Source organism: Drosophila arizonae, chromosome 2, assembly GCF_054131065.1.
Source record: "Drosophila arizonae isolate 15081-1271.41 chromosome 2, UAZ_ARI_1.0, whole genome shotgun sequence".
NCBI classification, from domain to species: Eukaryota; Metazoa; Arthropoda; class Insecta; order Diptera; family Drosophilidae; genus Drosophila; species Drosophila arizonae.
This window is the reverse complement of record NC_142922.1, coordinates 16,048,367-16,060,829: the sequence shown is the minus strand read 5'-3', so window position 1 is coordinate 16,060,829 and position 12,463 is coordinate 16,048,367. Positions and strand designations below refer to the sequence as shown.

General features: G+C 37.0%; 3 protein-coding genes across 7 annotated transcripts; all 3 read left to right on the top strand.

Moving 5' to 3' along the window:
• The first annotated feature begins 1,571 nt into the window (after nt 1-1,571).
• LOC108608844 (uncharacterized) lies at nt 1,572-4,870 on the top strand. 4 transcript variants are annotated; one of them, XM_089468540.1, is made up of 5 exons: nt 1,572-1,975; nt 3,111-3,326; nt 3,392-3,882; nt 3,956-4,322; nt 4,386-4,870. In XM_089468540.1, exons 2-5 carry the CDS (start codon nt 3,119-3,121, stop codon nt 4,562-4,564), a joined length of 1,245 nt encoding a protein of 414 aa, XP_089324666.1. In that variant the 5' UTR covers nt 1,572-1,975; nt 3,111-3,118; the 3' UTR covers nt 4,565-4,870. The 4 variants fall into 4 exon arrangements, with proteins under 4 accessions (XP_089324666.1, XP_017855926.1, XP_089324667.1 ...); XM_018000437.2 differs by having other exon boundaries at nt 1,575-1,968; XM_089468541.1 differs by lacking the exon at nt 1,572-1,975 and adding an exon at nt 2,049-2,412.
• Nucleotides 4,871-6,672: 1,802 nt separating this feature from the next.
• Nucleotides 6,673-8,531, top strand: LOC108608813 (uncharacterized). 2 transcript variants are annotated; one of them, XM_018000386.2, is made up of 4 exons: nt 6,673-6,832; nt 7,040-7,256; nt 7,313-8,173; nt 8,234-8,531. In XM_018000386.2, the coding sequence occupies exons 2-4, from the start codon at nt 7,043-7,045 to the stop codon at nt 8,419-8,421; spliced, it is 1,263 nt and encodes a 420-aa protein (XP_017855875.1). In that variant the 5' UTR covers nt 6,673-6,832; nt 7,040-7,042; the 3' UTR covers nt 8,422-8,531. The 2 variants fall into 2 exon arrangements, with proteins under 2 accessions (XP_017855875.1, XP_089323977.1); XM_089467851.1 differs by having other exon boundaries at nt 6,695-6,867.
• Nucleotides 8,532-10,830: 2,299 nt separating this feature from the next.
• LOC108608797 (uncharacterized) lies at nt 10,831-12,394 on the top strand. The gene is made up of 4 exons (XM_089467829.1): nt 10,831-11,099; nt 11,159-11,661; nt 11,718-12,087; nt 12,150-12,394. Exons 1-4 carry the CDS (start codon nt 10,895-10,897, stop codon nt 12,359-12,361), a joined length of 1,290 nt encoding a protein of 429 aa, XP_089323955.1. The 5' UTR covers nt 10,831-10,894; the 3' UTR covers nt 12,362-12,394.
• The last annotated feature ends 69 nt before the right edge of the window (nt 12,395-12,463 follow it).

Here is a 12,463-nt window from a genome sequence, read left to right as displayed (position 1 = left end):
TTCCTGTATTTATACAAAAGAATATTATGTACCAACTCGAATTAAGTTTGCCCTTATTTTCGGAGCACTGCTGGGTAGAAGATTTCATCTTATTTTAAAATAATTTCATTTAGACTTGTATTTACAAATTATGATTTGTGCAATAATATAAATTGTGATCAAAAAGGAAATATGTATATATTGTATATACATATGTATAAACATTTAGAACTCAGCTGGAAGCTTTTCAGCAATATTCCGCTCTCTGAATCATGTTTACTTAATTTACTGCATTGCTTTTGCTATGCATTTTGCGACTATGTCAGCAAAAACGCACAAAAAGCTTTACATTTGTATTGTATTTGTGTAAATAACATCAATGTCTAGGTTAAGAGACAGAGACAGAATGTTAGACAGAAAAGCTTTCGACCATGACAACAAATCACAACAGATATTTACAGACTCTCAGTTGTACACATTGTGGAAGCTCTGGAAAGCTCTTGCAAGGCCTACAAATGCAGTAGGGTCGTCACAGTTATTATTGGGCGATAATAGCGTAGTAGCATCTTAAAAGCTAGCCAAGTTAGCTATTGCAAATAGTAAGACTTGAATCAATCCATTATCAAATTTGGCAGATATATTTGACTACATAGCTATATAGTTATGGTCAAAGATTAGTATAACTGGCCATGACAGCAGAAGCGAGTATTCAGGTCCCCATCTGGCTGAAGCAAGTATATATGGAACTATATACCATATATACTAACCCTCCAACACAATATACAGCTCAAAATTGTAGAGCTTATGTTTAGCTTAAACCATGCCGATCCAGGGATTCAATGCGTTGACTCGGGGCTCCTAAATTACGAGAGCCAATCACAACCTATACCGCGTTTCACCACAATTGCTTATAATCTCTCTCTAATCTACGCAATTGGATCTCATATATATAGAAAAATTTCGACTCTGCGCTCTATACACGCTCAACTAGTCAAATATGGTTTCGTTGGCTAGATTTCGCGATCTCCAACACGATACGATACGATTCACTGTACTCAGAACGTTCTCTTTCGTCTTGTGCTCTTTAGGTTATCACGTTTGTCTGATCGTCTGTCCATCCATATCGCTCGATCACACCGAAGATGCAAATTTAAGGGATTTTGTTAGAATCTGGATAGTTTTCTAATAGAGTTAATCTTGACAGACAGAAAATTAATATTCGCAATATACATATAGTAGAGAAGAGAAATGCATATGGAAAAGAGAGTTGAATTCAGTTTAGTTTAGAAACATAAAGCTTTCAGAATGCTTATGTAGATAAAGCTTTCATGGGAAATTTGTATACATATTAATTAATTTATTTTGCCATACAGATAATCTTGCTTTTCCTTTTTTGGCATGACTTGATCGACTCACCATTCAAGGTACTAACTACCTAAACAGAATGGCAAGCGTCAGAGAAAGGCTTTATAACCTACTCAACATTCAAGATAGAGGTACCTTACATATGTTTTTATTTATATAGATGTATGTATGTATACTATATACCCCTCCTATAAGTACGTAGATTGTTGTCTATCACATGTCCAAGTGAATCACAGTGCACGACACGAGCAGAAGCAATTAATAAAGAATCACCCAATAATTAGAGCACGAAGCAAAAGAGCAACGATACTGGAAATGCCGAGACCCGCTTTACGTGCCTTATCAATAGAACAATTGGCGACGCCCCATATCAAATGTTTATTAAAAAATCATATTCAACGAAAGTGTGTGCCTTGACGCTCTTTACGCCGGGTTTGGCGAATAACAATTTACAATATCAACACTAATTGAACACCGATGCGATAACGAGTTTCTCGGCCAATTCCAAATCGGGCCAAGCAGAGTCTTACGCCTAACGCCCGGACCTCATTTGAAATCAACGGTTGACCGAACTGCATTCGATTGTGTGAACAATTCATCATTCGCCGTTAATTAAGGAAAAAGGTTTGTTGTGCGTATCTCTCCCTCGACTGTACGGGGCTGCTTTTGAATTGATATTGTGTGTGAGAGCATCTGAACCAGTTCTTCGTTGTGCCAGACACAGTGGAGAAGTCGAATAGAAATTTGTACTAAAGAAAAACTCAATTTGAATTGTATTAAATGAAAGCGCAAATCTCTAAGATCTAGTACAACAGAGTGTCATTAAAGACTTTTTACTACAAAGCTGATCGGGTCAAAGTGTTCCAAGAAACGAATTTTAGATAGAAAATATAATTGTATTGTGATAAGAGTTACGAGTTGCCTACGATTAAATTTGGCATCGGGCTTGATCCAAGCAATGCAGTAATACATTCAACTATTAAAATTAGTGTGTGAAATACCAAGCACAAAATATATATCTAAATGTTTCAGATAAAATTGTAGCATTTTCAATATAAACACATATATGTATGTATACACCCATTGCATCACGAGTTTTCCTTTTAATTTCTTTTAATCGGCCAATTTTGCTATTATTATCGATTGGCATTAAAGATAAGACATTTGAGAAATTGTAAAGGCCCAATAATGCAACAGTAGAAATTACTGTTATTAATTTATTACACTTACCGTTTGGAAGGGACTCCCAATGATTGCAATGCTTGAGAGCCCTTTAGTTCAACCGAATTCTGCAGAAAAACGTTATCAACATCAAAGCAAAGAATACACTGTAAAAAATATATGTTAATGATTGTATGGAGTGGGCAAATATAAAGTCATAAGACCTATATTTGCATACGTAATTACGTAAGATCATTATCATCATCATCATCATAATTTGCTATCATAAAATATTAAAGAGAACTGGGTGGGTTAGCGCAAAAGATATTTTCTGAATTGCATATGGGCGCGTCTGTATGCCTCCAATTATGATCTATAACTTTATTAAAGAACAGGTTCTTTGGATCTGCCGATGAAACAGAACCGTTTTACAATAAGTCACAATCGGTCTATATTGATTCAGTATACTTTCGAGCTCTGATTTGGCTAGATTATCGACATCAATTCACATTTGTAATGCTTATCTCAAAATCCAGTCAGTCACTAATATACGGCACGCGATTCGATTGATTTCGCTAAACTTGACATTGATTAAACATTTATAGCACCCAAGATGTCGGAGGCCATGCAAGCAAATGGACACGCCGAGTCGTCGGATCCCAATTTGCCACCTTGGCTGCCCAAAATCTCGCTGCAGAATGCTGTGCGCGCTCAGATCGGGGACTTTGAGAAGATACGATCGGTAACGCCGCAGCCGGCCAATACTGGGGACAACTACTCCACGCTGATGGTGCGCCTGCTGGTGGAAGTCGAGCTGCTGGGTAAGCTGAGGGCGACTCCTAACCTAGTGTGACTAAAAGTTCTAATCGTTGATTAACCAGCGTAGATCACAGCAGCAAGAGTGTGTCCTTTGTGCTAAAGGCTCAGCCCAACAACGAAGTAATAGCCGCCATTCTCAGCAAACTGCGGCTCTTCCAGAAGGAAGAGCAAATGTATCACAACTTTCTGCCGCAATTTGAAAAGCTCTACGCCGAAGCAGGCAAGAAGATTAGATTTGCCCCCAAGGCCTATAAGCTTGATCAGGACTTCGGCGTGGACTATGTGTTGCTGGAGGACTTGAAGCCGAACTCCTTTAAGAATGCCAATCGTTTGGCAGGCCTGGATCAGGAGCACATGGAGCAGGTGCTGGCCAAATTGGCTGCCTTCCATGCCGCTTCCGCGTGCTATGTGGAGCACAATGGCTTGTTCGGGGAGGACTTCACGGTGGGCGTCTTTAGCGAAGCCAATCGCCAGTTGCTGCAGGAGTTCAATGCATCAGGCGCCTTCCTAGCGCAGCTCAAGAAATGGAAAAATTGCCAGAAAATCTATGAGAAGTTGGTAAGTTGTGTTGATCAATAAATATTCGAAATCTCCCTCTCTCTCACGCCCACTCTCTCTCTCTGATTCTTAGGCCAATAGCGATGATTATTTGGTAGATCGCCTGCTGCAGGATCAGCAGCTGTCCACGCGGGAGTTCAATGTGCTCAATCATGGCGATTGCTGGAACTACAATATTATGTTTCTGTACGATGCCTTTGGCACGATCAAGGAAACGCTCTTTGTTGACTTTCAAGTCTGCAAATACGGCTCCCCGGCAAATGATCTGTATTATCTGATACTATCCTCGGCAGCGCCCAACATTAAGACCAAACAATTTGACTACCTTGTGCGCTACTATTTCGACCAATTGGTGGACAATTTGAAGCTCTTGCAGTATCATCGCCCTTTGCCGAAGCTGAAGAATTTACATGGCGCCCTCTTTCGCAATGGATTGGCGGGTGAGTATACCTAGTACAATATCGCTCTGAACTCTATATAATGATCTCTTCTGCAATTGCCAGCCTATTTGGTCGTCTCTAAGGTGCTGCCCGTGGTAATGCTGGACAAGAACGAGCACCCCAATTTGGAGGATGACGACGCCAAGGTGAAGGTCGCCATGTACACCAATCCGAAATATGTTCAGGTAATGACCGAAGTTCTGCCATGGTTGGATAATCGCGGTCTGCTCGACTGGAAGTAATTACCATCAAAATGCGTGTTATTATAATACACAACTAAATTTTTGATCACGCCATGCTGCAAAATTTAATGGCTTACTATTATACAAAATAAAAACATGTTGAGAACAATAATGAAAGAGACACATTGCCAAAAGTCAATTAACTAAACAATAATTTCGAGTTTTTGTACATTCACGGCAGAAAAACACGTTTTCGGATAATTATCTTGTTTGTATTTAAATTATTTGTATTCACAATTGCATAATGATCGTAAGCCCAAACTTTTGGCATTATGAGTCTATTTAAGGATTGTAACTGAAACAAAACATGATGTTTATTATACTCTTAGGAAAAATCAACTTGTTTTCAGCGCAGCCCTCTCTTTGGTATGTATAATTATAGATTTGCTGAAGAGTTGTTTCCGTTCATTGCAACTACAGACTTGCTCTATATATGTCTGTATATAAATATAATATAGCTAGCTTTATATTTCACTTCCCACCAAATATAGGCATATGTTTAATATCTACATGTAATATATAAAAGATATCAATGTATATATATAAATATACAAGTACATGCACCTAATATCAGTTCACTTCGTATGCAAGCACACATTTTGTTTTGTTTTTAATAATCAACAAATTATTTGCTGTTCTCGTCCGTAATTATGAATTTAGACACGTAAGTATTATATTACACCATGGAAATTGAAAATAAATGTGGCTTTGAGACCGTTTCGCATAGGTATACGACTATTAGCTACTCTATAGTTGCAGATATATGCATATACATATATGCCAATATATTCCATCCGGCTTGAATTAAATTTAATTAGAAATTGAGTACCACGCCAATAACCTGATCAATATCAAATGGAATCAGTATTTTGTTATACTCGTTCAAATACTTGAGATTTTAAATAGTCTATGTATATATGTATGTTTATATGTACAATACTTTTGCCTGATAAAATGCTTCATGTCAGCTGGGTGTATAGGGAATTGGGAATTCCTTCTTTTCTATTTCATCTAAAAAGAGGAAAGTATATACTACTTGATTAAAATACCAAATTAAGATACTATGAACTATAAATACTAAATAGGCCAAGAATATACTTACAAAGTACAGACTAACTGAAATTCTGTTGACCTTGTCTATGGTTGGATAAAAAAAATTTAAATAAATATATTAACCTGACATATTATTAAATAAAATATTAAATTGAAAATTGCCTTGTTTATCAAGGTTTCATATGAAATTTACATAAAATATAAATAAATATGCACAAATAAATAGATTTATAGTATTTGCACTGAATTGGCTAGCAGTAACAATTATATGATAATAATTATGACCTTTACTATATTGGATAATTACACCCAGCTCTTTCTTATCAGAACAGAAAAAAAAAACAGTCAAGCTGCAAGCATACAATTAAAGTATCCAGAAATAGTATACCCAGATGTCTAGAATGCTAGAACACATTGGAACTGTACAGTCACAACGCGATTTAATTTTGCGATGCTAAACGGGCTCGACTTCGATATACCCATTTGAAATTATGGATATACTGATAAAGCAATACAAAGTTATTTTTTTATGCTGATGAAAGATGTATATATTATACTTCATATCTACACAAGTCTCATTACCATTAAAATTAATATTATTTCGAATTTGTATATATATTTATATTATTATTATTATTTAAAAAATTAATTGAATTACCTCAAAACAGAAAAACCTGCGCATACCCATCCGTCTCTTGATACATTAATATATTCTAATTTTAGTGACCCTAATTCGCAGCAACCACAGAGAGCTTCACACGCGGCAAATTGATAAAGCAGAGTGAATGGAATTGATTATGAGATCCACGGTAGGCCCCGCCACGACTCTGAGCTTAAGTCCCTCCACACATCACTTACTTTGCTGAAATTTAAAGCAATTATAGCGATTCAACATATATATATAGTACTATCAGTATAGCAGAGTTAATTTAGTACTATCCATTTTCTGCTAGGAATACAGCGACGCATTATTCTGTTTCTGGGTACTAACAAATATTCGTAGAAACATTTTCACATGCAACCGGTTTGCTCTATGAACAGACTCTGAACAGGCTAAGCCAGACCCCGGTACTCAGGCGGTACGAGTAGTCCGGCTAGCTGACTACGATGTTCGGCGACGAGCAATCAGTATTTGTTTTGCGTTCGAATACGCCGGACCCTCGTTGCTGTTTGCTCTTCGTTGGCTTATAATTACGTCTACAAAGCTTAAGTGCCGTATGTTACTGGCAATTATTACATACATATAGATCGTGAGAAATATAATTAACTTGTGCATTCTGGAAGATCGATCAATCTTCAAGAACATTGCTAATTGAACACATTTCACATTGTAACAAGTTAAAGAAATGTGATCTTTGATCATTTATTCTATGTAATGTGGTGTAACTGAAAATACCACTCTCCACTCTATTAATCTCTTAGAAAATGTCACCCAATACCGATCCAGATGAGCCCTTTAATCCCAATGAGTTCCTCGTCATCCCGAAATGGATCAATGAGGATTATTTTCGACCCATCGTCGAGCAAGATGTGCCAGACTTTGTCAGCATCAAAAACTTTACGTCGATTGCAGCAACACAGCCAGGTGAAAACTATACATCGATTATGGTGCGTGTCTTTATAGACATCGAGCTCAAAGGTTGGTCAGCCAACTTTCTCCATTGTCAGCCAAAGCAATTAAGATCTCTTTCACAGATGGCACTGAGCAGAGAGTGTCGTACATATTGAAGACAATGCTGGAGGCCACCAAGGGAGGTGCTCTTGTCAATGAGATGAACTTGTTTCCTAAGGAGACTGAGATGTACCAGGTGCACATACCTGGCTACGAAAAGCTCTACAAGGAAGCTGGTGTTGACATTAAGTTGGCGCCGAAGTGCTTGGTCGTCGAAGTGACTCCGGAGCGTACAACCCTTGTCCTGGAGGACCTAAAACGCCAGAACTTCTACAACGTAGACCGCCTAAAGGGCTTGGATATGCCTCATATGAAGCGGGTGTTGCGTAAATTGGCAGAGCTGCACGCAGCCTCGGCAGTTACACGGGAGCAGAACGGACCCTTCTCCGAGATGTACTACACATCATTCTATCATGAAAAGAATCGTGATATTTTCGAGCAAATAGGCGAAATGCGCATGAAGCAATATGTAAAGGCCATGAGAGAATGGCAGCTACCGGATGTAGAGAAATACATTGCGAATATGCCTGCTCCAAGCGTAATGTTTGAGGAGGCACTAAAACTGAATAAGGTGGACGACACCGAATTCAATTGCCTCAATCACGGAGACCTGTGGTGCAATAACATAATGTTCGCCGAGAACGGAGCCGAGGAGCGCACCCTCTTCGTGGACTTGCAAGTGGGCAAGTGGGGCTCCCCGGCACAGGATCTCTGGTACTTTATAACAACGTCGGCAGCACTTGACATCAAGGTCAAGGAATTTGATCATTTCATTAGCATCTATCACGAACGTTTGGTGGAATGCCTGCAATTGCTGAAGTACTCAAAGCATATTCCCACGTTGACAGAATTGCACATCATGATGCTAAAATACGGCAAATGGGGTAAGTTGGCCGAGCAATCGAGACCAATCTAGCTATTAACCATAATTTATTTATTAACAGGTCCTATCACAGCGAATGGCGTTTTGGTTGCCATCATCCTGCCCTCCGATAAGGATTCAAGCATTGACATGATGATGACGCCGGGACCAGAAGGCGACGCTTTCCGCTACAAGACCTTCATCAATCCCTATTATGTCAAGGCTATGCTGCAGCTGTATCCTTTTTTCACCCATAAGGGATTGCTCTAAAATCATTATATAATTATGTGTGTTTTTTGTTACTACCTTACATATACTGATACTGGTGATACTTTTAGCATATTATCTAATACCGAAATAAAGCCTTTTCCTGTCGATAATTGTTATAGTCATTCTATAATAAATTTTATCATGATGTGCGTGTTTTTATGAAATCACTTCTAATCATGACTGGCAAAAAAATCAATGACTAATTTAAATTTAACTGATGTATTACCGAATCGATGCTCAAATACCCTTTCGTGCGTTAATGCTAAAGTTTGATTACTAAGGCTATATTTAACGGCTATGTTTCTAAGGCTATATTTAACGGAAACAAAACTTCAATAAATCAATATATTGAGATTCATTCATGAAATTTAAGTACTATCAATTGTATTCGAATTTTAGTTGATGGGGAAGAAAAACTTAAGAGAAATGCTACAAATTATATGATTTTTTTTTTATTTTTCAATTGTAAACAAAAGCTTCAGGCATATATTTATATATTTTCATTACTATTTCGGCTAACAATGAAAATCAACTCATTCATGCTCAACCGATTATTGGTTTCAATTGAGCTTGATTACCTCGCGAGCCTTTATAGAGTATTTTCTAGGGCTGTTGAATATTTTTAAAATATCGTATCGATAATATTTTAAGTTTTAAAAATATATATAAATTTTATTATTATGATAAAGACTCAAAATAATCATATTGCTTTTTTTCATAAGCGACGCCATATCTGATGTGTTATGCTATTAGGCACAAATTACATTTGGATATTCCGTTGTTACTCAGAATAATTCGTTTTCACCATATTCACTTGTTGTACTTTTTGCTTGGTGCACTTATCACTCAAATATATCAATAATATAAAAAAAAAAAAAAAATTTTTTAAATCGATATTTAGGCAAAAAATATTCCGATATAAATATATTTTGCATACAAAAAAGATTGATATATTCGACAACCCTAGTATTTTCGCAAGTGCTGATCGATTATTTAACTTATGACGTCAGTTGTTGAATTTATATCTCGACACGCGTCGCTTTGTACAAATGAGTTAAATAATTTATTCTAAAAAAAATTCCTGAAAGCCATTCTCAGCTTCGAACTGCTAACAGATAGATACGTACTTTAAGCAAACCCTATTACGTCGCATTTTTATGGTGTGGCTTTAACATAAACATAAAACATAAACATAAACATAGTACTCAGCTTTGTTCGAAAATCGAGTCGAAATTTGTAAAATAACCAACCATATTATAAGCTAATCAAATATAATCACGGATTATACTTCTTCTAATTATTTTATAATTACCGTAGACCCTAGACGAGCAAAGATTAGATATCGTAAAGATAAAAATCTCGTCTTTTCGTTTTGACGTCCTAGGTCTGGCTTCATTCATTCATTTAGAAAGAACTTTCTCGGATAAAAGACTTGAAAACAAGATAAGACGGCTATTTATATGTATAAGTAGGCGAAGAAAAAACTTGTTACCTGTAAACGATTACCTAAAAGTGTTTCAGGTAACGAAGTCTTTCTTGTCTCAATCACAACCATAAACCCATAAATCATCAATTTGTAACCATTTATTATCCTCTTGGCTTGAATGCCTGTTTATTTATCAACGAGTATTTCCATACCGCAGCTGTGTATAAAATTTCTTTATTAAGATAGTCAATATTATCAATGATATCAAACAAATCAGTTTTATTCATATAGAGTTGCTAATAAACGAAAATCAAATATCAATTGATTTGGCTATCAACTTGATTACAGTTTGCCGTCAATATTAATTGAGTGTAACTACATTGAATCACACACAAAGCTTAAATGGAATAGGTTTTTTTTAAAGATTTGGATCAAACAAAAATTCTTGAATAAAAGCATGACGAGCATTAAGAGTTGCGTTAAATCATACTGATACAGCAAATTGTTAAATTAAAATGATCTATTATATAATACACTGGAGTTATTTAGCACAATGATATCAATGCATTCAGATCAGTAACAGATAACTAAAATATATAAGTATGTATATACGAAAATAGCATTTGTATAATCTATAAAATGTTATGTAGTATTAAATGCGTACTGATAACAATATTTCACACACCGAAATTCAAATGCTCTTAGGGACCTATGGCAGCACAGCAGTATTAGATAATTAAATATTTCATGGAACTAAAGTTATGTAGAGAATGAAAAAAATATCGGTCAACATCCAAAAATATTTGATTTTTTCATAGATATAGATATTTGACACATGCATTCAACCTAAATATCTGTGAATGGGCCATGAATAGTACACGCGCTTCGTGAAGTCTCATACTTGCTAGCCATCTTTCAATACCCGTTCATAGAGTATAAAAAACGAATTTATCAACATACAACATTCCGTCGTAAGCTTCGCGAGCACACGCGCGCAGTACCCAACGAGACCTTTTGGGAAACAGGTGTGTACGAATTCGTGTCAAGATGTCGCAGTCAAACGGAATAGTTAATCCAAATGAGCATTTGAGCATACCCGAATGGATAACTGAAAACTATTTCAAGACAGTCCTCGAAAAGGACGAACCGGACCACGTAAAGGTACTGAAATTTACACCTGTGGCAGCTATACCACCTGGCGAAAACTTCACCTCCATAATGCTGCGCATATACATTGACCTCGAAATGAAAGGTAAGACACGCAAAAGCTTAGTGTGCATTTTAATGTTGTGAAATTCCCAAATTCAATAGATGGCAGCACAAAGACAAAAACCTATGTATTCAAGACTATGCTACCGAACGAGCAGGGCGGAGCTGATATTAATGCATTGGGGATCTTCCCAAAGGAGCAAACGATGTACAAGACATATCTGCCCGCTTTCGAGGCACTCTATAAGGCAGCCGGCGAGGACATTCAAATAGCGCCCAAGTGTCTGCACACAGAGCAGCGCGAGGGATTGATTCACTTTATATTTGAAGATCTGAGTACCAGGAAATTCCAGAATGTGGATCGCTTGAATGGCCTGGACATGGCTCACATGACAAGAGCCTTACGCAAGCTGGCCGAGTTCCATGCAGCCAGCGCTGTTTATGAGGAACAAAACGGTCCCTTTCCAAATGATTTTTTGGAGGGATTTGTTTCACTTAAAACTGAAAATTTCGCAAAGGAAGCCTATAAACTGCGAGGGACAGCCTTTAAAAAGTCTATGGAGACATGGGGTATGAAGGATGCCGAAAAATATATTAAAAACTTTGTAAGTACCTGAAGTATTTATATTAAAATTAGAAATAATCTATTTTAAATATACAGCCCTCTCTTGATGATTATTGGGCCATGTCCCTAAGCACTCTGGACGTTGATCCTCTGGATTTTAATACATTAACCCACGGTGATTTCTGGTCAAGTAATTTTATGTGCAACTATTTACCAGATGGAACATTGGATCAACTAATTCTGGTTGATTTCCAAATCTGCAAATGGGGAAATCCGGCAATAGATCTTTTATTTTTCATCACATTATCCGCTGCCAAAGATATACGCATCAAGGAATTCGATAATTTCATCTACATCTATTGGGAGCGATTGGTAGAGTGTCTAAAGCTCTTGAAGTATCAAAAGCCATTACCCAAGTTGAGAGAACTGCATACATCCCTCTATAAGAAGCAGAACTCGTTCTATGGTAAAGTTTAAATGAGATTTCCTGAGGCGGTCCCGATAAAATAGTTTTCTTCTTTCTCCTAGCCTTCTTTGCTGTCTTCAGTCATCTACCTATTATTATGTTTCCCAGTGATAAGGACTCCAATCTACATAACGTGATGGGCGAAACCGAAGAGGGCGAAAAATTACGACTACGTCTTACCTCCAATCCTACTTATGGTGAAGTCATGAAGGACTTGTATCCATTTTTCTACCATCGCGGATTGTTCAATTTTGACGATTACAAAACGGAATAACGTCCAATAAAAAATACATATTTTAGACAATAATTCCGCTTATCTTTGAGTACTTGTTGTCTAATCACAATCTTCAGTTAAAAGATCGCATGCAGGAAATGA